The 25,156-nt window shown below is 59.0% G+C and overlaps 1 protein-coding gene across 1 annotated transcript; it reads left to right on the top strand.

Moving 5' to 3' along the window:
- Window positions 1-8,728: 8,728 nt before the first annotated feature.
- On the top strand, window positions 8,729-24,873 carry WNT10A (Wnt family member 10A; the record flags this gene model as incomplete). Its single annotated transcript, XM_082056421.1, has 4 exons — window positions 8,729-8,787; window positions 11,615-11,877; window positions 19,439-19,815; window positions 24,406-24,873. 4 exons carry the CDS (start codon window positions 8,729-8,731, stop codon window positions 24,871-24,873), a joined length of 1,167 nt encoding a protein of 388 aa, XP_081912547.1.
- Window positions 24,874-25,156: the final 283 nt, after the last annotated feature.

The raw sequence follows: 25,156 nt of genomic DNA, 5'->3' as shown, positions 1-25,156 counted from the left end.
GTGCACATGCATCGCTGTGCATGCGAGCCCTTTGTGGGTTACAAACAAGTTGTCCCCTGTGTCTTCATGCATGTCAGTGAATACAGGGCAAACTGCCAGCGTGTGTGTGCTGGTGACACTGACCCCATGTGTGCCTGTGTGCGAGCATGATTGTTTGCACGTATCTTACCGTGTTTGTGCAGGTGTGTCTGGAATGGGGGGACATGTGTGGGTGCAGGAGGGCCCTGCAAGAGGGGACCTGCAGAGGTGCAAGGTCTGTGTGCTGGGAGATGTGGGGACACATTTCATAGGCTGAGCAGTTCCCTTTGATTTAGAAACACTGGAGCATGCCTCAAGCCCTGGGCTACTTATCAGGGGAGTTCAGTTCAGACAGATAATGTGAACCTCTGGGTTACACATGCTCTCCCTCTGAGCCGTCTCAGGCTGAGGCCAGTTATACTGGGGTGTTCTGATTCTCTCAGAGTGCAGAGGTTGAGCCTGGGGCTGGGAGCCGTGTTTCTTGGATTCATCCCAGCTCTGATCTTCAGCAATCTCCTTTTCTGGAATCTGCCTCAGCTTCCCCATAATGGACTGCTTTCATGCTGCTTGCTACAAGGACATGGCTCTGAAGATTTGGATCATGGGTAAAACCTGGGAAAGATAGGTAGTTCTTGTAAGGGATTCAATGGCTGTTCAACCCAAATTACAGCTCCTGAAGGCTGGAGACTACAAAAGACAAAAATGTGGAAGGGGAAGAGGCTGGAAAATGCAGTCGGGGAAGGGACAAGAGACTGTCACTTGGAGAGAGATACACGAACACTGATTGTGAGGTGACTTCTCTCATCCCCAGGATATCTCCAACCATCCCCGCACCTAACTGGCGAGTGGGGGATGCCAGGGCAAGAGGCTGTGGCACAGGTGTGTGATGCCAGTCAGTAGCTAGGCAGGGGCTGGACCTGGCCTGATGGGCTGGAGGGGCCTGAACGCCCAGCAGGCCCCACTAGCAATATCTCCCAGCCTCCTAGCAGTGCCCCCAGCTCTTCAGGAGCTCCCCAAGAGCTCCTCATCCACTAAGACCCCATTCCAGACTCCTAGAAGCCCCCAGCAGTCCCCAGGAGCCCCTCATCCCCCAGGAACCCCCCAGGTCCCCAGCAGTGCCCTGGGACCCTCCCAGCTTCCTAGAAGTCTCTCAGCTCTCCAGACTTCTAGGAACCCCCTTAGCCCCCTCAAGAGGCCGCAGCTCCCAGCCCGGGAGGGTGGCAGCATCCCCGCCGTCGCCGTGGCAACTTGGGATGCGGGACGGGGCGGCCGGCGAGGCACCGGGCGGCCGCCAGGGGGAGCCGCGGCACGGCACGACGGGAGTGTCCGGAGGGGCGTGGGAAGGGTGCGTGGGGATGCGGGGGGGGGGAATAGAGGGGTGCATGGGGAACATGGGGAGGCTGCGTGGGGGGTTATGGGGGAGGGCTTGGCCGTGTCCGGGGAGGGGGGGCCAGGGGAAAGTGCATGGGCAGCGGTGTATGGGGTGTTCATGGGAGGGCATGGGGCTGCCCAGAGAGTTTCCATGGGGTTGTATAGGAGGATATGGGGGGGCGGGGGGGGGCGGTGTATAGGGATGGGCATGGGGGATGTGCATGAGGCTGCACGAACGTCGGTGTCCACAGGGGTTCGTGGAGGTTCCTGGGGGTGTGCGGGCGGCTGTACTTGGGGAGCTGTACATGGGCACTTGTGTGCAGAGGAGGGTATGCATATGTGTGTGCATGTGATTGAATTAGGAGAAAGTGCACGGGAGTGTGCATGTGAGTATGTATGGATGCCCATTCTCCCCCTAAACTCTCGGTCCCACGCTCTTGCGGGCAGTGCTGAGACAGAACCCAGCTCTGAGGGGGTGGTGTACACCAGGGGTGCACAAGGGTGGCCATGTGAGTGCCATGTGTAGGTGGAGTTGGGGGATGTAGTTGTACATGTGCGTGTGTAGCCCAGATCCCTGATGCTGGGCAGTTTACACTGCAAAACTTGCAGGATCTTCCCAAGGGAAAAAAAGGAAGTTTACAATATTTTGGTTTCAAAAAAAAAAAAAAAAAGAAAGAATGTCAAACCTCTGCAACATTAATGGCTTTTTTTTTTTTTTTGTAAATGGGAAGAGCATGATTCTCCCTTCAATTGCCCAAGTTGAGAACAGCTGGACAGATTAATTAAATCAAACTTGAAAAATAAAACCCTCTGGACTGAGACCAAAAATAGAATGTTTTTGACAAAAAAACCCAAGCTTTTAAGGAAGGTTTGGAGTCATGCAGATAGGCCTATGAAGGGGAGGCTGAGAAACTCAGATAACAGCTCAGACGAGGGAAGACTCGGATAGCAGCACCTGAAACCTCCAACAAACCCCTTTCTCGTGGTGGTGGTCCCTCTGCCTGCTTGTTGCTGGGTGCTGAGCAGAGGGCTGCCCGGCTGGCAGAACTGGGTCCCAGCCAGGGCTCCTGCCTCCCAGCCTTGCTCACCGAGGAGCCTCTAACCCTCCCTCCCCAAGCTCTGCTGCTTCTCCGCAGAGCTGCCTGCAGCTGGCCTCCTCTGTCCCCCCTCCAGTTCCCAGTGACAGATGTCACCCATGCAGCCACCTTGACCTGCCCAGGAGGGTCGAGCTCATCCCTGCCAACCGTGAGGGCTCTGCTGACCCACCCCAGCCTGCTGCTCCACATTCTGCCCTGTTCCCAGGACTCTCTGGTGTATGCTGGGTCTGGCCATGGGGAGGTGGGGTGCTTGGGGGGGTGTCCAGGCCAGCCCTGCTGCAGCATCTCCAAGCACCCAGGCAAGTAGATGTGCTGGGACACAGAGCACCCAATCCAGGGTGCAGACAGTGTGCACAAGCCTTCAATGGGCAAGAGATAGGGTGCACAAGGGACCCCCAGATGTGCTGTTTGGGGTCGCTGCCTGCAAATGTGAGGGCTCTGTAATCCTCCATCTCCCCAGAATGGGGAGCTGTGGAAGAAGGGGCTGCTGAGGCGGCTCCCTGCATGGGGACCAGTAGCCTCCAGCCGTCCCCGGGGCTGTGCATCCCTCCCCGCAGAGGAGAGATGCCTGGGACAGTGCCACACTGACACACTTGGTGAGTCCAAGCAGGTGGCTTGACCCTTTGGGGATGCACTCTCCTTGCCAGGGACAGTATAAGGGCTGGGGTCCCCCATTCTGGTCATACCAGCACCCAAAATGGCATGGAGGCTGCTCTGCCACAGACTGTCCCCCTGCATGGCCAGTCTCTGTGGTTTGGGGAGGCAGCGAGGGTGGGGGCCTGCATCAGCCCCAGCATTCAAGGCTCCCGTGGGGTGGTACCTGTAGTGGGGCTCCAACCCCTTGCCTGCTACCTGCTGCCACTGTGGCACCCAGTGCCAGGTGCCAAGACGAGGATGAGGAGGGGAGCTCTGCCTCACTGCAGAGATGCTCCTGGGACAGCCAGAGGCAGCCGGATCCTGCCTCTCCGCCCTGACGTGAGGGGCAACGTGGCTGAGCACCAGTGCTGGGGCTGGCGTGCACCCGCTGCCCCGGGCCCTGCCAGCGCCCCAGCCCTGGGCAGCCAGGAGGACTGGATGGGCCGGCCAGGTGGCCGTGTGGTTGGCTCCTGAGTCACAGTGAGCAGACTCGGGCAGGTTGCAGGGTGTGAACCAGCGAGAGGGCAGCGATGCTGGGGGCTCCAGGGCTGCCGGGCTGGGGCAGCTTGGCATGGTGACTAACGCCGGTGCAAAAGGCAGGGTCGCGCTGACCCCACGCCCAGCCCTGACTCACACGGTCGTTGCTCCAGTCCCATGGGTGCTGCTGGGTAGAGGACTGAGGGGAGCCACGGTGCAGGACAGCAAAGGCTGGGTGCGTGGCTGGCTGCATGGGCTCCCAGTGAACTTCTTCCTCCTCCTGACTGGATTGCATGCCCTGGCACAGACTGCAAGCCATGCAGCTCCCAGCATTCTTCCTCTCTGGCCTTCAGGTCCTGGTAGCATCAGACTGGGTCTGTGTCCTGGTGCTTCTGCATCTCTGCCTATCCTCTCACTCCACCACGCTCTGGGTGGCCAAGAGCTTCGCCCTGCACTCCTTCACCCCCACTTTGTGTTGGCAGAGCTGCCCTATCCTGCACAGAGTGGCTTGACCTGGTGGTCCCAGGGGCCATCAGCCCCCTCCAAGGCTGTGGCAGGGCCAGGACTGTGCTCAGCTGGTACAGGCAGGTTGTCTCCCTATGCTGTCCCCCAGTCCCATCCGTGGGCCTGCAGCCAGTCCATAAAATCAAGTGAGAGCAGAATGATGCAGCACCAAGATCTCAACACCCACCTTTCCCTGACACGGGCATCTAGAGGGTCATTCTTGGACAACCCAAAGCCCCAGAGAGATGACCCACTGCTTCAAGGAGATGCCAGAGACCATCCAGTGCCTATGAAAACTGTTGCATGATTGTCCAGGGCACAGGCCTTGTAGGTTGGTTATCCCAAGGCAGAAGGGGCTAAAGGAGGGTACTTGCCACGAGGTGTAAGGGGAACGGAACCAGTGAGCCATGGGCTGTGTGGAGATGTGTTGGAAAGGGGTCCTGATGGAGATGACAATAGAAGAGCCATCCACAATTCTTGTGGTGTGAAGCCTGTAGTGTGAGGTGCTGACAAAACTTGCTTCTGCTTGATGGAAGGGAAAAGGAGCAGAGAAAGTGCAGGCAGCCTGGGTGCTGGGCAGGAGGCTGTGGTGTGTAGAGATGGGGGAATGGCAAGAGGGATGGAGGGACAGAAAGAGATGGTTGGAAGGACAGAGGGATAGAAGAATGGAGGGGAGGATGGAAAGGAAGAAGGATGGATCCTCAGCCAGCCCTGCCTGCCAGCACCCAGCCCTGCTCAGAGGGGCCAGATCCTGTCCCATAGGCTCCCAGTTCCCTGAGCCGCAACAGATGCTTAATCTTGTGCTTACGGGCTTTGCTGGTGTGACGCAGAAGAAAGGCTCAAGCAAAGGGCTCACCTGGCTCTTCTTCAGCCCCAAGACATTGCTGGGACATGAGGAAACAGGTCCCTCCCTGCCTGCCCTTGCTGCGAGTGCTGAGACGGTGGGACGCAGCCTCCTCCCCAAGTCAGCAGGAGTGTGCGAGTGAGACACTCGCTCTTGGAAGTGATTATGTCATTACGGGCTGGAGGAGGATGAAAGCATTTCCCTTCTGATTTGCCTTGGCATTTATTTGTGTGCAGGATTCTAACGAACACATGAACATCTGAGGTCTCGGAGCCTGGGTGTCAGGGTCCCCAGAGCTGCAGGAGTGTCCTTCTAGTGGGAAGGAGCCCTGCTCTTGCCAGGGGACCCCAAAAAAGAGCCACCAGAGCACCAGGCCAAGGGCAGCACTTGCCTGGGTGTAAGCCCTGGAGTGGCCTGAGAAAGCAGGGGGTGGTGAGGACCTGCTGGGGACACCTGAGACAGGGTGCTGCTTGGCAGAGTGGGCTGCTCCCCTGCCTCCCTTCTGCCTGCCAAAGGGGGTCCAGCCAACCTGCGCCAGGGTGCAGAGAGGAAACGGAGCACAGGACCCAGGTCTTGGTGGGAGGAGGTGGGGAGGGCAGGAGCAGTGGCCCCTACATCAGAGTCCAGTGAGTATCATGCCTCCAAGTCCACTGGTGTCCTCTGCTCAGCCCTAACACTGCACCTCCCATCAGCCAAAGTCTGCAGCAAAGGCACGAGCATCCTGTGGTGACAGGGTGGCTGGGGTGGGTCCCGACATCATTACCAAACTCTTTTGGGGTGTCCCATGTTGCCTGCTGGGTGCTGGGGGGGATTCAGGAGGGCAGCAGCTATGGGAGCAGTGATGCTGAGGGGATGCTGTGCAAGGGACCTCTCTGTGGACTCAGTGACATAAGGGGTCTGCAACCCTCCTCCTGGCAAGCCGTGTGGGCAGGGAAGTTGCAGGGTAGGTGCCAGCCCCATGCCAGTTCTCCCACCTGCCCACAGCTCTGGAGTGGAGCCAGGGGCAAAAGAACAGCCAGCATCCCCAGTACTGCAAAAGGGACCTCAGCGAGTATGCTACTTCCCTGCAACCAGAGTTCCCAGGGGGCACAGCATAGCCTTCGGGCCCAACCCCAGATTGCAACTCATTTCCCAAAGGAAACGCATTTTCCTCCCCAGTGCAAACAGGAACCGACACGCAAGTGGTGCTGGCAGCCTCCGCCAGTGCTGCTGTGCCGGTGCGGAGACGCGTGGTGCCCGCCGGGGGGGAAGAGTGCTTTGCCAGCTGCTGCCTGGCTGTTTACGGCGTGGATGCCAGTGTGGCGTGGGCCATGGTGGCTGGGGACACTGGCAAGCTGTGGGGGCACTGCCTGCCACCCCGCAGCCACCAGCACCCAAGAGGAGACCCTGTAGCCTGAGCATGGGAATCCAAACTCAGGGGACACCAAGTGTCCCCATGTCCAGGAAGGGGCTGCATTGAAGCAGATGGTGTTCACTGAATTACCCCAAGCTTTCCCAGGGCGAACCTCCTGTCCCCAAGAGAGCAGCAGCAGGACACAGGGACAGCCTGCAAGGCCACTGCACAACTCCCAGATGGGAGAGCCCCTGCCCAGATGGGCCCCAGGAGGGAAAGGGGTATCCGAGTGTTGTCATAATGGTCCCAAGGAGACAGGCACAACTTAGGTGCTCAGCCCAGGAGGGCTCATGGGGAAACTGAGGCACCGAGTGCTAAGTAGCCCCATCGAGGGAAGACAGAGCCACAGCCACAGCTCCTCCAAAGGAGGAGCCTTGCAGTGCTGCTTTCCTGGCCCCAGCACTGTGCTGAGGGAGCCCAAAAAGGGCCTGCTGCCTTCATGGGCTGTACATGGCCATGCTCTGTGCCCACAGGGTCACTCCCCAGCATGTGCCATTCATGCTCACACCCCCATGCACACAGCCAGGTGCCCACATGCCTCACACCTGCGCAGACAACCTCCTGCAAACCTCTAGCTTGTGTCAGGCACCCCCAGTCCCCATGCACATATTCTGATAGCCCTGTGCACCCCCAGCATCCTGTGCACACCTCCCACCATGGGCACACTCATCCCCACTCCTCATACTCCCCATGTATCCCACACTACACACATCCTTCTCCCCGTGTACGCTCACTCCACGCCTCATGTATTTAGCCTCAGCATGCACACTCACTCCACACACATCCCACACCATGCACACTCTCCATATCCTGTGCACACTTACCCATGCCATACACACTCATCCTACATCCTGTGCATTCACCCTATGTCCCAAGCACACTCAGTTCAAACTGTCCATGCTAACCCATACTGCACACACACTCCCCCCACACCTGATGCATGCATTCACCCCTGACATGCACACTTGCCCATGCAGTGTATACTCACTGAGCGTTGCGCAGTCCCCCACACTCACGTATGCTGTGCACGCTCACTCATGCCGTGCACAATCACCTCACTCCCTGTGCAACCACCCACACTTTGAGCACGGTCATGCTGCGCACATTCACTCACACCTTGTGTATAGTTATCCTGTGCCATGCACACTTACCTGTGTTGTGCACACTCACACCATGCCCACAGCACCTTGTCCCATGCCCTGTACACACTCTCACACACTGTACAATCCCCATGAATATTTTCCCACTCCTTACACATCCACCTCACACCCCACACAGTTCCCCACACTGCGCACACTTGCCCCCATGACACGTTACTCTCAGCCCCCCCCACTCAGTTCCCGTGCCGCAGACACTCATCCCACGCCATGCACACTTACCCTACTCCCCGTGCATGCTCCTCCATGCTGTGCACACCCACCACACACTTCTCCAGGTTGTGCACACTCACTCCGCACCGTGCACACTTCCCCTACTCCCTGTGCACACTCCCCACGTCGTGCTCACTCCCTCAACCCCCTGCTCCCCGTGCGCGCTCCCCCAAGACGTGCCCACCCCACGCCGCGCACCACCCTGCTCCCCGAGCCCACTCCCCCGCCGGCCGTGCCCGCTCCCCCCGGGCCGGCGCTCTCCCTCCCGCCGCCCGCTCCCTCCCCGGCAGGCTGCGTGCGACACGCCGGCTCCCCGCCCCGCTGCCACCCTCTGCCCCGTCCTTCCCCCGCGGGCTCCTGTCTGGACGTGTCGGGACTCGGGCTCCGGGCGCTGAGTAATGCTCGGCGCAGCGCGATCCCAGGCAGAGCCGCCGCCGCCGCCGCTCCGCGCCCAGCGCTCCCGGGGCGCTCCGGCCGCGACCCTGCCCGCTCCGCCGGCGGCCAGGCGACACGGGCGGTTGGGGGCGGCGAAGGGGCCGCGATTCCCCATGTGCTTGCGGGCCCCGCGGGAGCCGCAGCGCCGCTCGCCCGGTGAGCCCTGCCCACGCCCGCCGCGGCCCCGGAGCCCCGGGGCGCCCTGGGGAGCGGCGGGGGAGCGCGCCCCGCAGACCGAGGGTCACCCCGGCCCCCCGGCGCGTCCCGCCATGGGGGACTGAGCCGGGGGGCTGAGCGCGGCGGGGCGGCGGCGGGCAGGGCGGGGGGCGCGCAGCCCTCGCCGGGCTCGGCGGGCGCCGGGGCGGCGGGAGGCGGGGGGGGCATCCCGGGAGGATGGCAGAGCCGCCCCGGCGAGCCGAGCCCCGGCGCGCAGGGAGCCAGTGAGAGGGAGGAGAGGGGAAAACACAAACAAGCAAACAACCCACAACAAACAAAGCGGGCAGAGAGCAGCGCCGAGCCCCGCCGCCCCTGCCCCAAAGGCGCCCGCCCGCCCGCAGCCCGCACAGCCGCTGCCCCAGCGAAGATGCGCCCGGCCCTGGCCCACGGACTCTGCTCGCTGCTGCTCAGCCTCTGGGTACCCAGGTAGGAGCTGCCCCCCCCAGCCCCGTCGCTGCCGCCGCCGCCCAGCGCTCCGGCCCCGCGGGGAGAGCGCCGGGAATCCGCCGCGCCCAGCCCCGCGCCGGGGGCGGGCTGCCCAGGGAGCTCCGAAGGGGTCCAGCCGCCCCGAGCCGGCCCTGCACGGCTGCAGCCCCTCGCTGAGGTCGCTGTCAGGACCGCTGGCCCCCTTCCGCCTCCCCTCGTACTGGCGGAGCGCCGGCGGGATGCGCGGCTTCCCCCGCTCCGGGAGGCTGTCCCCTTTCCTCCCCGGCCGGAGCCGCCCCAGCGCCCGCCCTGTCTGCCTCAGTTTCCCCGCTCTTCCCGGGCGGAGGACGGGCCTGGCTGCCAGGGCGCACGGCGGAGGCCGGGGGGATGCCACAGTCGTGGGGGACGGTGTCTACGGGATGAGTGTCTTTGGGCTCCGCGCAGCGGGGCGGGGTATCCACCTGCGTCCCCTCCCCGGCTCCACCGACCCCCAAGGCGAGGGGGGTAAGAGCGGGCCGCCTGCCTTCTAGTAAAAAGCCCCCCAACACTCACCCCTCCTGTCCGTCTCCATCTCCCCCGGGTGCCTAGCAGTTCCCCTCCGCCCGCTCCTAAACTTGTGCGCTGCAGGCAGCGAGGGGTTAACCCTGGTGCTGGTGTGAGTGGGGGGGTCCCCCGCCCTTCCCCCTCCCTCCAGCTCCTTTAAATATAATTTGTTAACGTTGGGACTTATATTAATTAAAGTAGCAGCCGCTGCAGCCTGTGACCTGGGGGCTTGTCACCGTGAAATCAAGTTTAAATCCAGATTTCAAGGGGGAAGAGAGCTGGGGGGAGCACTGCGTCCTCCTACGGAGGGTGACAGTGACAGCTTCTTGCCGGTCCCTGCCCCCTCTGAGCCCTGGGTGGAGCAAGAGGCAAGACCTGCCCTCCGCTCTCTGGGGTCCTAGACAAGGGCCCCTGCTTCAGTTTTGCTGCTGTGCAATGGGGAGAAGGACCATAACAGCATCCCCGGAATGCACTGGGAGAAGGTGGCAGGCACTGTGGCTGGCTCAGGACAAGTAGATTACAAGGTCTCTGCAGTGTCTGGGGTAGGAGCTGCTGCACTTGCTTCGATAGTGTGAATGGGTGCAGGAGTGCAGGATTTCCCCTCCTGTGTAGGGGCTTTGGAGGGATGCACCCCTTTCTGCTCTCTTTCTCTGCTCCCCCCACACCAGCTCTTCCCTGTTGGAGTCACTGTGGCGTCGCACTATGGCAGACCTACATATTACCCATGGAAGTGGTGGGGTGGGTATAAACACCCTTGGAAAGCTGGAGAAAGGAGCACACTGACCCTGACAGTTCCCCTTCTTCCCTGAGCAAGCCGTTATTCATCAGGGACCCTGAGGCTGAGCCCTTCTTCCAGCACTGTGCAAGCACTGAGCTGGGAGAATCAGTCCCTGGTCCCAAAGAGCTGCTTCTGTCCATGTACCTGCACCAGGCTCATAGGATTTGGGGGAGCGGAGACCTGGCTGCTCCATGAGGCAGCTGCAGTGCTTCCTCCAGCATCCTCCTTATGTCTGTAATCAAGATTCAGAAGGTTGCAGCTCCCTACTTCTCCCAGGGACCCAGCTCTTGCCCATCCTGGGGAAGAGGGAGCCCTGTCTGGAGAGAGGTCTCAGCAGGGACTGAGCTGTTCTGGGCAAGGAGTGGAATGGCGCTGAGCTCCTGATGGACCTTACTGCAAGCTGCAGGATATTCCTGGGCATCCCTCTGCCTACTAGTTACTTTTCAGGTCCTCTGCTTGGATGCTGTGGATCCCAAGATCTTTCAAGCCATTGCCTGGAGCTGGGCAGACACTTTCTCCCCTTCCATTTCCCTTTCCACATCTGTCTGTCCTGTGTACCACTGTCTTAGCTTCAGGCACCTCTCTTTGGACATGTTTCGTCCATCTCCCCACACTCCATCTATTTCCCTGTTTTCCCAGGCAGCATCTCCACTTGTATAAATATTTGCACCCCTACCATGGACCGTGTGCCTCCCCTTGCACCCATCCATTTTCTGGTCTCTGTGCTTCTGTGGTGACAGGCATCAGGTCCAGTGGGGCTGGGATGTGATGGTGGATTTGGGATTGTTGCTGTGAGCTGGAGGATGTTCGGCAGGGTGCTTGTCTCTGAATTTCCCAGCCAAGCTGGCAGGAAAAGGCAGGCCCCTCTGGTTACCTGCCTTGTGACGACCAGCAGTAGCAGGGGGACATGGGAGGTGCAGGGATGGGATCAGCCAGCAACAGGGATGGAGCCAGACCTGGGCTGGGTCTCCTCCTCCAGGGTCTCTGGATTCTCCCAGGGGGAAACCCACCCTCTCTGGGAAGGTGAGCCAGAGCGGCCTGCGCCTGAGAGTCTGCACTGTGCGGCTGGGGCAGAAGAGGCCTGGAGGAGCACATGGAGGGGATGCAGCCCTGGGAGATGCTGGGCTGCTGCTGGGCACAGGCTGCTGGGGTGTTCGGGCTGTGCCAACATGGCTGGAGAGGATTGTAGCCCCAGTGTCACTGGGTCATCTCTGCCTGGCTGAGCTTACCGTTGTGCCCAGGGGTGGGGGGAGAGGGGCAGTTCTGTCCCTGGGACCCCCCCAGCCTTTAGAGCTGACCCTTTTCAGTGCCACTCATCTTTTCTTCTCCTTTCCAGTCCCAGCCTGCCCTGATGTGTCACCCTTGCAGGTAGCAGGCACGGTGTGGGGAGAGGAGCATCTCCCCTCCCTGTGTTGTTCTCCCCAGACTCTTCCCTCTCCCTGGAGAGGTAGCAAGCGGTTGGCATTTCCCTTGCTCTGAGCTCAGGAGTTTCTCTTTCCCTCCCAGCTCTTGCTCCAATGAGATCCTGGGCCTGAAGCTGCCGTTGGAGCCGGTGCTGAATGCCAACACAGTGTGCCTGACCCTGCCGGGGCTGACACGGCGGCAGCTGGAGGTGTGCGTGCGGAATCCTGACGTCACCGCCTCGGCCATCCAGGGCATCCAGATTGCCATCCACGAGTGCCAGCACCAGTTCCGGGATCAGCGCTGGAACTGCTCCAGCCTTGAGACCAAGAACAAGATCCCCTATGAGAGCATCATCTTCAGCAGAGGTAAGGGCTGGACAATCTCCCTCCTCTTGCTCTTCCTCATGGGCCCTTGTGCAGTTTTTCCCTGGCACAGGGGACCAGGCCAGTTCTTCAGCATCTCCATGTTTGAAGGCAGACAGAGCCTGAGAAACCTTGGGATCTGCCAGAGCAAGAAGCAGTGTGCTGCAGCAAAACTGGGCTCTTCTCTGTGCACCTTCACACCTGCACTGGCCCTTGTCCTGAGCTGCTCCTCCCTGCCCAGCCTCAGCTGCCCCCAGATTTTCTTTCAGGCCCCACTGCTTCCCAGCCTCTTCCCACCATGCAGTGTAGGCTGGTGTTTGGAGCAGTGCCATGGGTGTGCAGCACAGTTGATGCATCTCAAGGTGGATACTGTGCTCTGGGATTTACTTTGGTGAATGCAGTGAGCATCTTGGCTCATTCCTGCTCTGGGAATGGTGTTTCAGTGCATCACAGTGAACAGAAATGCCCTTAGCTAATGAGATGTAGCTCTGTGAGTCCATCACACTGGCATCGTGCCTTTGTGTTGGCTCCCCAGCACAGATAGCTGAGGGCTCTCTGTTTTGTGGGACCCTGGAGCATGGTGGCACAGGGGGACAGGACAGGCTGTCCTGGGAGCTCTGTGTCCATCAGAGACTCCCTGGTTGATGCTCTTTCCCTCAGGAGTGGACTCTGCCAAGGGCAGAGGGTCTGCCCCTGCATGGTGCTGATCGTGGTTGTGAGGGGATGGAACCAGCGGTAGGACTTGAATTTATCTTCTCACCTAAGTACCCTTCCTGAAGCCTGGCCTGCAGCACATGTCTAAGTGCCCATTGCCCCAGACGCTGGGCAGGAGAGGACAATATGGTGCCAGTGGTCTGCAGGTAGGGTGCTCAAGGCAAACAGGGTGCCCAGCAAAGACGTTGCTGCTCCATCTCCTGAGGAAGGAGAAAACTACCAAAGATGCTGCTCACCTATCTGCTTTGGGAGCCTCCTAACCTGATGTCCAGCAGAGAGGTACCTCTGTCCCCAAGTCCCCAAACATCCTTCCATATCCTACAACATCTTCTCTCCCTGGGACTGTGAGGAGTCTCACAGAGGAGCTGTTGGCAGCTTGAGGATTACATGCCTTTGAAGGGATGTGGTGGCAGGAGCCCCTGGGCAGCTGTAGCAGGTGGGGAGATCGCTGGAAAGGGGAGTGCAGAAGCATTTCAGTGCTGTAAGGTCCCAGGGCAGATGGGCAAAACCACACTGGAGGGGATGCTGCCTTGGAGCATGTGTGGCATCAGGGCTGCAGTCCTGCTGTGGATCAGCCATGGCCCCTCTCGACACGCCAGTGCCTGGAGAAGGAGCAGCGCCTAGGTTAGGGCCTGGCAGGGAGGGTGGGGACGTCAACCCTGATAAACATCGAGGTATTTCCAGGTCCTCTGAGGAATGCAGTTCATTTTAGTCTCCTCAGGCGCTGGGAGACACTGACTTGCTCGCTCAAGTCGCTCACACACCCAGGCAAGCTTCCCTGCTCCAGGTCCCACCAGGCTGGGGAAGAAGCTCCAGCAGCAGAGAGCACTGACCTTCTGCATCCCTTCCTCAGTCCACCAGGTCTGGTGGTGGCCGGTGATCTGTAGCTCACTTGTCTCAGGTGCCACTCCATCCCTTCCCTCTGTCAGGGCCATGACTGATGGTTGTGAGGACTCTCGCAGCCCCTGGACTTTTGCCCCAGTTCTGAGCTCTTGGGAATGGCTCAGCCCAGGCTCCCAGCACAGGTGGGATCCCATCACCTGGGATGGGGACTCAGGGCTGAGGAAGGATGGAGGTAAGGCTGGAGCAGCAGAGCAGATGGGCACCTCCCAGCACAGGATGCAGGATGAGCCTGGAGCACTCATGCCATCCCATGCAGTTGCTCAGAGCTGTTCTGGTGTGGAACAAGCCTTGAGGCTGGTGCCCTAGCGTGCTTCCAGCACACTCGTGTCCCTCAATAACATAGCTGGAGCTCTGAGCTCCACCTTGCAGCTGTTACGGACCCAGCCATCAGAGCAGGGTTGCTGGGTGCAACTCCCAAGCCCAGAGCCAGAGGAGAGGCAAGTGGTGGAAGCGAGGGGTGCAGGCTGCGTGCCACAGGCATTAATGCATCTGACCCCTGGGGACAAAGTCTCTGCTCTGCTCCCTGCCCCATCCTTGCCGTGCCTGGGAACGCAACGTGCTTGTAGGATCATTGTTTGTAACCCGAAGTGACAGACCCCTTTAATCTTTCATTCCTTTTCCCACTTCTTCTGCCATCAGTTCAGCCGTGCGTGAATCTCAGTTTAAATTATTTGTAACTGGCTTCTCCCTCCTGCTCTCCCCGCTTGGCTCTGCTCCCCACCTCCGCCCTGTTCTCCTGCATCTCTAGTGTCTTCCCCAGCACAGGCATGAGATGTCTGGGGTGCAGTGCTGGTGCCTGTCCCATGCCCTGCCTCTGCCCAGCATCCAGGCACTCAGTGGAGCCAGGGGCTCATTCCCTGGGGACAGAGCTGGGGACAGTGGCAAATGAGTGTCTGTCTCCCCATCCTGCTGATATGATCCCAGAAGTTTGAGTGCAAGCCCTGGGAAGCCGTGAAGCAGCAGGAAGGCTTCAAATCAGACAGAGTTAGGTGTCTGGGGTGGCTTCTGGGCAGTGTAGCTGGGGACAGGGATGTTGACAGGATCCTGGGCAGAGCACAGACCTGCTGGATGCAGCAGGGAGAGGCAGCCATCCCTGGGGTGCAGGGCACAGCAGCTGTGAGGCACAACAGCAGGTTAGCAGAGGGCGAGCAGAGGGAGTGCCCAGGGATTTACCACCTTACAGAACATCTTTTTTTTTTTTTCACATCCCATGGGCTGTGGGTTTTTCCTCCTTGGCCCATATCCCCTCCATGTGTATCCAGGCTCAGCACTGCCATTGCAAATCCTTCTCCCATATTATCTGTCTTGTCAGCTGGCTACCTAGGTCCTTGCCACCTTCCTGCTGGCACTGTCACCCCTGCCACCACCCTCCAGTCCTGACCCAGGTCCCATTCCTCTCTGCTGTCCCTCTAAGTTCTGTCAGAGACATTCTCTCCTGGCTCCAGGGGCAGTTGTGGGAGGATGGAGCGGTGAGGTGGAGGCAGGGGGCTGCATCTGAACCAGTAACTGAGACAGGTCTCCTGCCCCAGCTCTGAGGGTGAACAGCACGGCTGTGCCCACCTTGCTGGAGAGGGTGGCTTATACCCAGTGTGAGGTCTTCCCGCAGCATCCAGGGTCTGCCTGGCACCATGTGGCTTGGGTGGGCTGAATCATGTCTGGGTGCATGCCAAAAACAAAGCTGCAGATGATGGTGGGTCACCAAGCCTTTGTCCTTGTCTGGTACATGTGCACCCATGGGTGGGTGTGATATCAGCAGGGCTGGGACTGTCCAGCTGTTGGGCAGGGGCTGTCCGAGGCCTGCTGAGGAATCCCCCCTCCCTGAGCATTCCTCTTTGCTCATCCCAACTCCATCTATGTGAATCTCTGAAATAAAAGGGACCCCCATGGAGAGGCTGGGTGTCTTCGAAGGCCCCTGAGAGTGTGTGGCTGGAGGGGACATGTCTCTGGAGTGCAGCATCCCCCAGTTCCTTCTGCAGCCTTTGGAGGGACAGGTGATGCTTGCATGCTCCGTGCTTTCCTTAGAAGGGCTCCCTGGTGCCAAGGGGTTCATGTGGCTGCAGCCAAACCTTGATGTCATACAGCAAGGAGGGGGAAACTCCCTGCAGGTCTGGAAACACCAGGTGCTGGGGCCCAGCCAGCTGGGAGTCAGAGCTTGGGGAGGCTTTGCCATGTGGGGAGGGAGGCAGGTGCTGTTACGGCTGTCCATGGAGATGCTGCCGAGCTCAGGATCCCAGTGCCCAGCTCTGCAGAGCCCCAGACAAGTCCCAGTGCCCACAGACCGCAGTGCCTGGCCTGGTGCAGCTGCAGCTGGGCTGCTGGCAGGTTTTGAGTACCCTCAGGCAAGCCAAGGGCTTTGCCCACATGGCCCCAAAGTGCATGCAGGTGCTTCAGATGCTTGGCTGCATCCCTGTAGGAGCCTCCATCACCTGGACCTTCCTTTCCCCAGCTGATGGGTGCAAGTGAGGCCCTGGGGCCAGGGCAGCATCGCTGGAGTTGTGGGGCTGAGCCTGGCTCTCTGCAGCCTGCAGAGTGGCGAGGGCTCCCAGCTTGGAGTGCCATGGGTGGACAGGGAGCGAGGGCTGTGGGCTGTCCCTGGCATGCTCAAGGAGGTGCAGGGAGGCAAGTCAGGATCTGCAGGGAGGTGTTTAGCGCCTGGCGCAAGGCCAGACTCTGGCAGGTTCACCTGCAGTTTAATTAGGGAGAGGGGAGGGAAGGGAGTGGGGCTGGGGGAGAGGCAGCATGTTGAGACTGGCCGTCTCCATGGGCCTTGCGGGAGGTGGCAGGAGAAGCTCTCCTCTGCCTCACCAGCCAGTGGGGCCAGGGCGATGCACTGCTGGCATTATGGGGGGTGCTGCCCATGGAGGGGGTGGCTGAGCATCCCTGGGGTAACCTGGAGTGTGCCTGGACCAGGCTGTCCCACCTGCTCCCTCAATGCCACCCAGGTACTGTGGTGGCAGGTGCTGGGAGGGTGTTGCTGTCTGGGTGCGATGGTGAGCTGTGGGAGGAAGGCCATGACCCTAGCTCTCCTCACCCAGCAGACCATGGAGCCCATAACCATGCCTGAGCCAGGTCTGTTGCCTTGGTCCCACATCCATGAGAGATGGAGAAACTGTAGCATCCATGGCAGGGCTGGTGCGAGCTGGGTCTTGGTGTCTTACTGAGTGGCCTTCCATTTCCTAGGTGCACCTTGTCAAGGAGAATTTTCCTCTGCTAAGAAAGCTGCTTTGAGATCTGACCTAGGGCTGAGATTTCAGATCCATCCTCCTTGTCCAGCATCGTGCTTTAATACAGAGCAGGCTGGATGCTGGTGGTGGGCTTGGGTTGGTGTCCTTCATTCCCTCATCCCTACAGGATCCAATGCTTTTCACCTTCCATGGCTACATCCTCTTCTGTGGTTTCTGGAGGGATCTGGTGACTCAGGCATCACCACTGAGGTCTTAGGTGGCTGGGGCAGCTGGAGAGACTCCCCGTGAAGGGCTCAGGGCTGGCCGTGCTCATCTGTGGTTTCTGGAAGCTCCCATCCTCACTGAGCCCATGAGGCAAGTGGTTGTTGCCTGCAGCCACATCGCTTGCTGCTTTGCTGCAATCCTCTGGGCTCTGACATGGCTGGAGTAGAGGGAGGAATGTAAACTGAACCTTCAAGCAGAACCACGCTGGCATGGCCGCTGTGGTCCCAGTGCTACCCTGCCCCCCTACTCCCCATTGCTCACAGTTCTCCATGAGAGCAGGTGAGGGAAGGAGGGAAGAAGGCAGACAGGAGTGGTGGGGACAGGCAGAGCGATGCTGAGCAGGGAAATGACCACGGTGAGATGGGGACAATACTCTCAGAGTGCTGGGAGGTCAAGTCTTGGGGACCAGTCTTTCCCCTGCCCCTAGCCTAGAGGATGGCAGCTCCAAGGCCAAGGACCCATCCATCAGCTTGTGTGGGGCTGGAGGGCAGTCGGGGAAGGAGGAGGGCTGTGGCTTGATTCCGTGGGTTTCACAGCTGTGGAGGGCACCCAACAAACCCAGTCTCTTTACCTGTAAGGAGACGGGTTTGCTAGACGGACTGGGTGGGGTACAGTTTCTGTCTGGGCTCCAAAAGGGATTTTAAGGAGATGCCGCATGGGAAACTATTTGTTAGGCTGGAGAAATGTGTGTGAAAGAGGCTAATGGGAAGGCAGAGTGTCACACCAGGCAGAGAGTTTGTGGCCACTATCCCTGGGCACTGGCTGTGCGAGGAGCTGCGGACACCAAGCAGGGTGACAACAACAAGTCCCTGTTCTTGGACTGTGCCCAGGTTTGGCTCATGAAAGGCTGGAGATGGCCCAGATTGTGGTGCTGGAGAACTGATATGGGGAGGATTTGTGGATTCTGGAGACCTTCCCGTGCTGGTTCTCCATCCTGCAATGCTCATCTAGGGGCTAAAGTTCCCCAAATTGGGGCTGTCCTGCTCTCACAGTGCTGTGGGTGTGTTGCAGGCACTGCCTGGCAGAGCTCTCCCCAGGGATGCACCAGTAGTCCCATTACCTGCCCGCTGAAAAATGTTGTTCAACTTGTGCATGGGAAGAGGCAGACTGAGAGCAAGCTAGTCCCACACCGAGGGGAAGCTGGGAGAGGCTCCTGCTGGCTTTTAAGCAGCACCTTGTTAATTTTTTAAACGCACCAGTGTCAAATTAACACACAAAAGAGCAGCGTGACTTTAAATGCAGGTTTCCAAGCTGTGTTTCATTTCCTTTTAATAATCATAGCGTTTGCTTGGTGGGCGGCTGCGAACCAGCAAGGAGATTTGTGTGATGGGGAGCATTGCCCAGGATGGGTGACGGTGGTGGGGACTGATTGGACTACTGCCTCTTGTGACTCCGTGGCACAGGCAGGGAGCTGGCAGAACCCCTGCCTGGGATCTGTGCTTTGGGGTGCTTGCCCAAGTTCCCCATTTGATGGCATGGATCTGCTGGAGAAAATGCCCCAAAACCTCTCATCTGTTCAGCTGTAACAAAGCCAGGGCTGCTCAAGCTGCTCTCGTCCATTGGAGGGACAGAGATGGTGAACCCCAGCTATTTATTTACTCACATGTGAAGCCACAGCACAAAATCTGGCTCTCCCTCCTCTCCCTCCTCAGGCCAGTCACTGTGCACTGAAGCAAAGGGCATTGCTGGCACCCTGCTTGGCCCAGGAACCACAAATAAAAATATTACTTTGTTTATCAATAAAATAATAGAAGTTCACCCTGTTGCAGTGAAGCTAAGCAGACCTCGGGCAGCCCCATAGTGCGCCTGCTGTGGGACCCGTCCCTGTCCCTGTCCACCCCATCCCCAGCTAATGACACTTGCGGACATCCTCACTCCCTGGCGTTTAATGACAACCAGCTGCCAGCCCTGGCAGCGCGCGGTGCGGTATGCTCTCACTAAGGATGCTCAATTTTTCCTGCACAGTGTCACATTCAGAGGATGTTTCAGGGCCTTGTGGTAGCTAGTGGGGCTCAAGGAGGGAGGGGTTATGGGCAGCTGGATGGGGCAGAACAGACAGTGCTGCCTGCTCCCTGTGGGTAAGCAGGAATGGGCCATTCCTCAGCAGAAATATTCCTAAGCCAGCATTATATTTAATATACTGGGAAACTCTGTTGGAAGGAGGAGGAGATATTGCCTTTCCCATCAGCCCCATACTGCTGATGCCTGAGCAATGCCATGGTGGCATGTCCTGGGATGACATGAGAACAGGGTGATGGTGGGAGCTGGGGTCCCAGCCAGGGCAGGGCTGGGCTTCAGGTCAGCAATGTGCCCTGGTGGGGACAGGGATGGAGGGCACCACAGGTGGGGTGGTGCCAGGTGGAAGCTGTTGCATCAGGACAAGGCAAGGAACAAGCCAAACCTTGAGCTTCCCGCACCATGGTGTAGTGCTGGGCTCATCCAGCCCCCTGTAAGGGTCACACTGCCCAGCCTAAGCCCTGCTTTCTCCTTCCTTGCAGGCTTTCGGGAGAGCGCCTTCGCCTATGCCATTGCGGCCGCCGGTGTGGTGCACGCTGTCTCCAATGCCTGCGCCCTTGGCAAGCTGCAGGCTTGCGGCTGTGACCAGAAGCGCCGGGGTGATGAGGAGGCTTTTCGGCGCAAGCTGCATCGTCTGCAGCTGGAGGCCATGAACCGTGGCAAAGGCATGGTGCACGGGGTGCACATGGAGCACATGCCGGCTGAGACCCCCGGCCTCCAGGACTCCTGGGAGTGGGGAGGGTGCAGCCCTGATGTAGACTATGGGGAGAAGTTTTCCAAGGATTTCCTCGATTCCCGGGAAACCTACAGGGATATCCACTCACGCATGAGGCTGCACAACAACCGTGTGGGACGGCAGGTGAGTGGGGTGCTTGGCAGGGGTGGGGGATGATGGTTGTGGGGATGGGGTCCTTGGGACATGCACGGGAGGGCTGCAAGGGTCTCATGCTGGCTGTGGTCAGACACGTGTGCAAGGGTGGGATTGCCCCTAAGGCACACCCTCTCCCCAGTTTTGCCCAGAGCAAAGGTGGCGGTGCAGACCTGCTGCTGAACATCTCTGCTGAGGAGGGCACCTCTGAGCATCACTGCTGTTACCCTGCCAAGGGACACTTCCCCAGGCCACTGCCACCTGCCTGTGCTGCAGGGTGGCATGGCCATGAGTTCAGCTCAGTTTCTGCCTCTCAGGAACTGAGTGAACTGGTGTTGGGCAGCTGCAGCGTGAGGGAGCTATAGTCTGGGAGGAGAAATTCACTAGCATCATGTGATAAGGCAGATGCTGTGATGCACTGTCCCTAGCAAGAATGCCTGTACTAACTGGCAGCATCCCCTTGGGAGCAGAGGTGACACCTCACAGCCTCACCCCCCAGCTCGAAGGGGGTGCTGGAGCTTGCCCAGGTGAGCAGGGCAGCCTCCCCTCCATTCTCTTGATGTCAGGTCTCGTTAAAAGTACTACTTATCAGCTCGCTCTGTCTGCAAGCTGATGTTTAAAAGCAGCCTGACATTGGAGACAAGAAGCATGCAGGCAGGAGGGGCCGGGAGGACAGCCGCCTTTCCCTGCCTGCCTTTGCTGTCAGCAGGTGCGAGGGAGAACCTGTCCTGTAGATTTAGTGGGACATTTGTCCCCAAAACCCCAACCGCACACTTCCAGGACAGCACAGGGAGGTGTGAAGTGGCTACAGGACTAAGTAATTAAAGATCAGAATGACGCAGGGAGTGTTTTGCTGGGATGGCTCAGAGGTGTGAATGTGCCTCTTTGCTTTGAGTGTGTTTACAGGCAGCTGTGAGATGGGGACGCTGCAGAGCAGGACCTTGATGAGTGCCCTTCACTGGTGCTGGAGCAGAGCTTTACTGCCTCAAAAAGCTGTCCTACTTTGGCCAAGCTGTAAATGCCTGGGGAAAGCCAAAGATTTTTGCTTGTATGGCTTTGTTTGTGCATGGTGAAGGCTTGCTCAGTGTTAGGTGGCAAAATCCTCCACAGGCTGCTCTGCCCCAAAACAGGCAAGGCTCCTGTCTTACCAGGGCTCATCCTGGCTCCCCTCCAGCTCTGAACACCCCAAATCCCTGGGGCTCTTGGCAGCGCTCAAAAATTTGGGGTCTGCATTGCCCATTTCCCAAGGGAAACCCCACAGCCCCCTGAAGAAGGAGGGAAAGGTGAGAGAGGCACATTTGCATGGGGAGGAGATCATCATGCGGTGCCTGGAGTCTGTTTGTACCCAAGTGCAGGCAGGCATGGACTGTCAGCTCTTGGTGGCTTCAGAGACAAGAGCTGGACTGATGGAAGAAGCTTGGGAGCTGGAAGCAGAGGTAGAGAAGGACCAAAGGGATAAAGGACAGGGTGGTACCAGCTGTTAGTGGGGAACCAATGGCTGGACAGGCTGCCCAGCTCGGGGATCCTGTTGAAATGAGGGTGTAAGCCCATGTGCAGGTCAGATTATGATGGCTGTGGGTGCTGTGCATGGGAGCAAGGAGATGATGCTGTGCCTGGCCTGTGCCCATTGGTGCCACAGTTATTGCCGGGGCTGGACCTGGCCACCCACATTACCTGGGAATGGGTTCTCCAGCTCCTCAGCTGCTCTTTTAGCAATGCTGTGGGTCCGACACCCACCCAAGCCCTCCTCATTCCTAGGACCATCTTTCTGCCGTAATAAAGAACAATCTGCTGGGATTTCCCAGGAAAGGAGTGGCTGCACTGGATGTAGCAGCTCTGTGGTCTTCCTCTCCAAGTCCTGAGGCTTGAAACCCTTCAGAAGAGCAGTGACATGGACATGCATGCCACATGCCATCCTTCTCTGTGCACTAAGCAGCTGCAGCACCCAGGGCTCTCCAGCATCTCACTGATGCTGAGCATCCTCTCCATGGTTCCTGTGTGTCCCAAGGGTGCTCTGCACATGGGTAAGCCTGACTCCTGGCTCAGACTCTGCCATACCTGGGGGAGGTGACAATCCCATCAGTGGCCACATCCAGAGACAGGTGGATGTGGCTTTCTGTAGTGTAGTGGTTATCACATTTGCCTGATATGCAGAAGGTCCCTGGTTTGAAACCAGGCATAAACATGCTATTTTACCCCCCTTCTGTACCCAGCTGTGAAGCCAGGAAGGGGATTGCAACTGCAGGGGATGCACAGCATCCTCTGATGGTGGCAGTGGTCGCCTCAGTCTTGAAACTGAGGTGGGCGTCCTGCATCCCTGGGAGGGAGCAAGTTCCCCAGCGAGGAGCAGCAGGAACACGCAAGAGGCTTTGTAGGTCCTACTAGCCTGCCAGATCAGAGAGCAAGAGAGGATGAAAGGCAGCCAGGAACTACCCATTACCCTCACAACAAAGACCTATGATAAAGCTCTTATGAGCGTGTCTGGGAGGAGCTGGGAATGTGCGAAAGAAAGCACCAGCGAGTCCAGGCATGTGCTGTGCCCAGGTGTCTGTGAGATGAGAGGACATGGCCAGGTAGGGATGTGTGGAGGAGATTCATCCGATGGCAAAAACATGGCACTGAGGCTCAGATGTGTCCTTCTCAGGTCTACTGGCTCTGGCATGGTCCTGTCCCCTCTGTGCAGGAAGGGCAACAAGTTGTACCTGGGCAGGGAGGGATGCTGCTCACGGGGCTTGGGATGCTCAGCTGTGGTGGCTTGAGCAATGGAGATGGCGCACACACAGAGTCTTCTCCAGCCCCTGCTGTGGCCAGCCGTAGCCCCAAATGAGCTCCTGTCCAGCTGTTGCACCACTGTCCCCTCCATCCTGGTGGTGACCATCACAGCCACAGTCCTATATGCAGATTTTCCCTGGTCCAGCCAAGGGACCAGGGAGGGGATGGAGTCCCAGTGCTAATGTCTTCCCATGGATGGTGGAAAGGACTGTGGTGATCAGCTGGTGCTCCCAGCTGGCACACCCAGGGCACGGCAGAGAGGCCAGGCAGTTTATTACCTGTGAGGTGGAGGCTGTTCCCGGCAGGAGACAGGACTCTCAGCAGGATGAAAGCCAAACTCCAGCCCAGCCCAGACCTCTCTGCTGTGTGCCCTGAGCTCCAGGCGTGTTTCTCTGACCTGCCTTCATTACCATAACTGCTTGGCAACAGGGAGATTTACTCAAAAACAAGAAAACAAGGAGTAAAATCTACCCACCCTTACCAAACCAAGGCACTCCTCACACATGCGTTCCTCCCAGCGAGGAGGCAGGAACAGGTAGCGCATGTCAGGCGTGAATCCAGGTGTCTGAGCAGGGCTGGCATTGTGGGACAGGACCTTGTGCAGGGCCATGTGTCCTCTAGGCTCCCCTCGAGCCTTGGAGCACAGCCCTGGGTTTGGGGATCAGCTTGCAATAATCTTTGCAAGCCCCAGCCCACTCCCAGCAGGGCTTGGTTGTTCCCATGGGAAGGGGACTTGCTGGAACCTGGGTGAGCATGTGGACATGGGGGCACACAACACAGCAGGGAATCCCTGTTGGGACAGAGCAAAGGATGGTATAAACTTCTTCCTTCTGAGCTATAAAGGGATGTGCAGCCACCCTATGACCCTGGAGATTGCTGGGCATGAATTGTTTCCCTTGGCACAGCCACAGCAGCATCTCTTGCAGGGATGGGGGACCTAGGGGGACCCCAGCACACAGGCCAGGGGCTCAGCAGCATTGCCCATGGAGCCCAAGTCCTCTCCTTGCCCCGACACTGGCCTCTGACCCCCGCACAAGCTGCACTCCCCTGCCAGCCCAAACCACAGCCACAGCCCAGCCCACATAACCCAGCCCTCATGGTGGGTAGACATGTGGCACCAGCCTCACTGTGGCTTTCCCAAACCACACGTCAGGACTGTGAGCATCTCCAATTCCTGCTTGAAATTTGGGTGATGGTGAGAGGCAGCATCTCAGCCCCCTGACACTGGGCCCAGGGCTTCTGTAAGAAAGCAGGCAAGAGCTGAGAGCGCAGCTGCTCCCAGGACTCCCGGTGCTGGGGCTGTACAGGAGGAAAGTCCTGGGAAAGGAAAGCATCTCTCCCACCTGCCCCACCTGCAGTGCCCCTGGCAGGTGAGGTGCACGAGGGACCCCTGCACTGGGGGTCCCAGTGGGGCTACACAGATGCAGTCACTCTAGCGATTAACTGGACTCTGTGGTCAGGTCGATGCTGCTAAAGCTAAGCAGCAGTGGAATGTGAGATCCAGGCTCTTTCTCCTCCCTGTGGTCAAGGATCTCACCCTCTGCTTCAGGTGCTGATCTCTTGCAGGAGTGTAAAAGCCAGTTGGTACTGCCAGGATGGGAAGGGACAGGGTGTGGGACATAGGTGCCACTAGGCACAGCAACAGGGTGCAGCCTCACTGGTTTTGCAGCTCCAGGGCTCCGATGGCTGCTCGCACTAGCCCTTGGTGTTCCCATAGTGCCAACCCACAGAGAGCTCCATGATGGCTCCTCCAGTCTCTAAAAAACGTCTCTTCCATGCTAACCTCTCTGCCCTTCCCTCCCTACCCAGGTGGTGATGGACAACATGAGGAGGAAGTGCAAATGCCATGGCACCTCGGGGAGCTGCCAGCTGAAGACGTGCTGGCAGGTGACACCTGAGTTTCGCCTGGTGGGGTCCCTGCTCAAGGACCGCTTCTATGGGGCCACCCTGATCCGACCACACAACCGCAATGCTGGGCAGCTGGAGCCGGGCCATGCTCGGCATCGCCGCCGAGCCGGCATCAGCGAGCTGGTTTATTTCGAGAAGTCACCTGACTTCTGTGAGCGGGAGCCAGCCCTGGACTCCTTGGGCACCCAAGGACGCCTGTGCAACAAGACCAGCCCGGGCATGGACAACTGCGAGAGCCTGTGCTGCGGCCGTGGGCACAACATCCTGCGGCAGACACGCAGTGAGCGCTGCAACTGCAAGTTCCACTGGTGCTGCTTCGTGGCCTGCGAGGAGTGTCGCATCACCGAGTGGGTCAGCGTCTGCAAGTAGCCAGGCAGGGACAGGTGCCCACCCCAGGGTGCCAGGGACAAACACATCTGCCCGCAGGGGGGGAGGGAGACAGGGATTGGCGCTGGGAGGGGAGATGGAGATGTGGTACCCGCTTCCCTCCGCTCTGAGGGGAGGGGGAGTGGAAATGCTTGGCACCCTCCAAAATCAGCACTTTGTCGTCACCCGGGGAGGGCAGGGCTGCCCACTGCCTGCCCGGCCCTGCACCAGAGCACCAAGGCTCCCGGCCCTGGGGAGCACACAGCCATGCTGTACAGACCGCCAA

Source organism: Streptopelia decaocto (genome assembly GCF_964273445.1).
Source record: "Streptopelia decaocto genome assembly, chromosome: 6".
Lineage (NCBI taxonomy): Eukaryota > Metazoa > Chordata > Aves > Columbiformes > Columbidae > Streptopelia > Streptopelia decaocto.
Note: the sequence above shows the minus strand (reverse complement) of the source record. Positions and strands in the feature narration are given on the sequence as shown.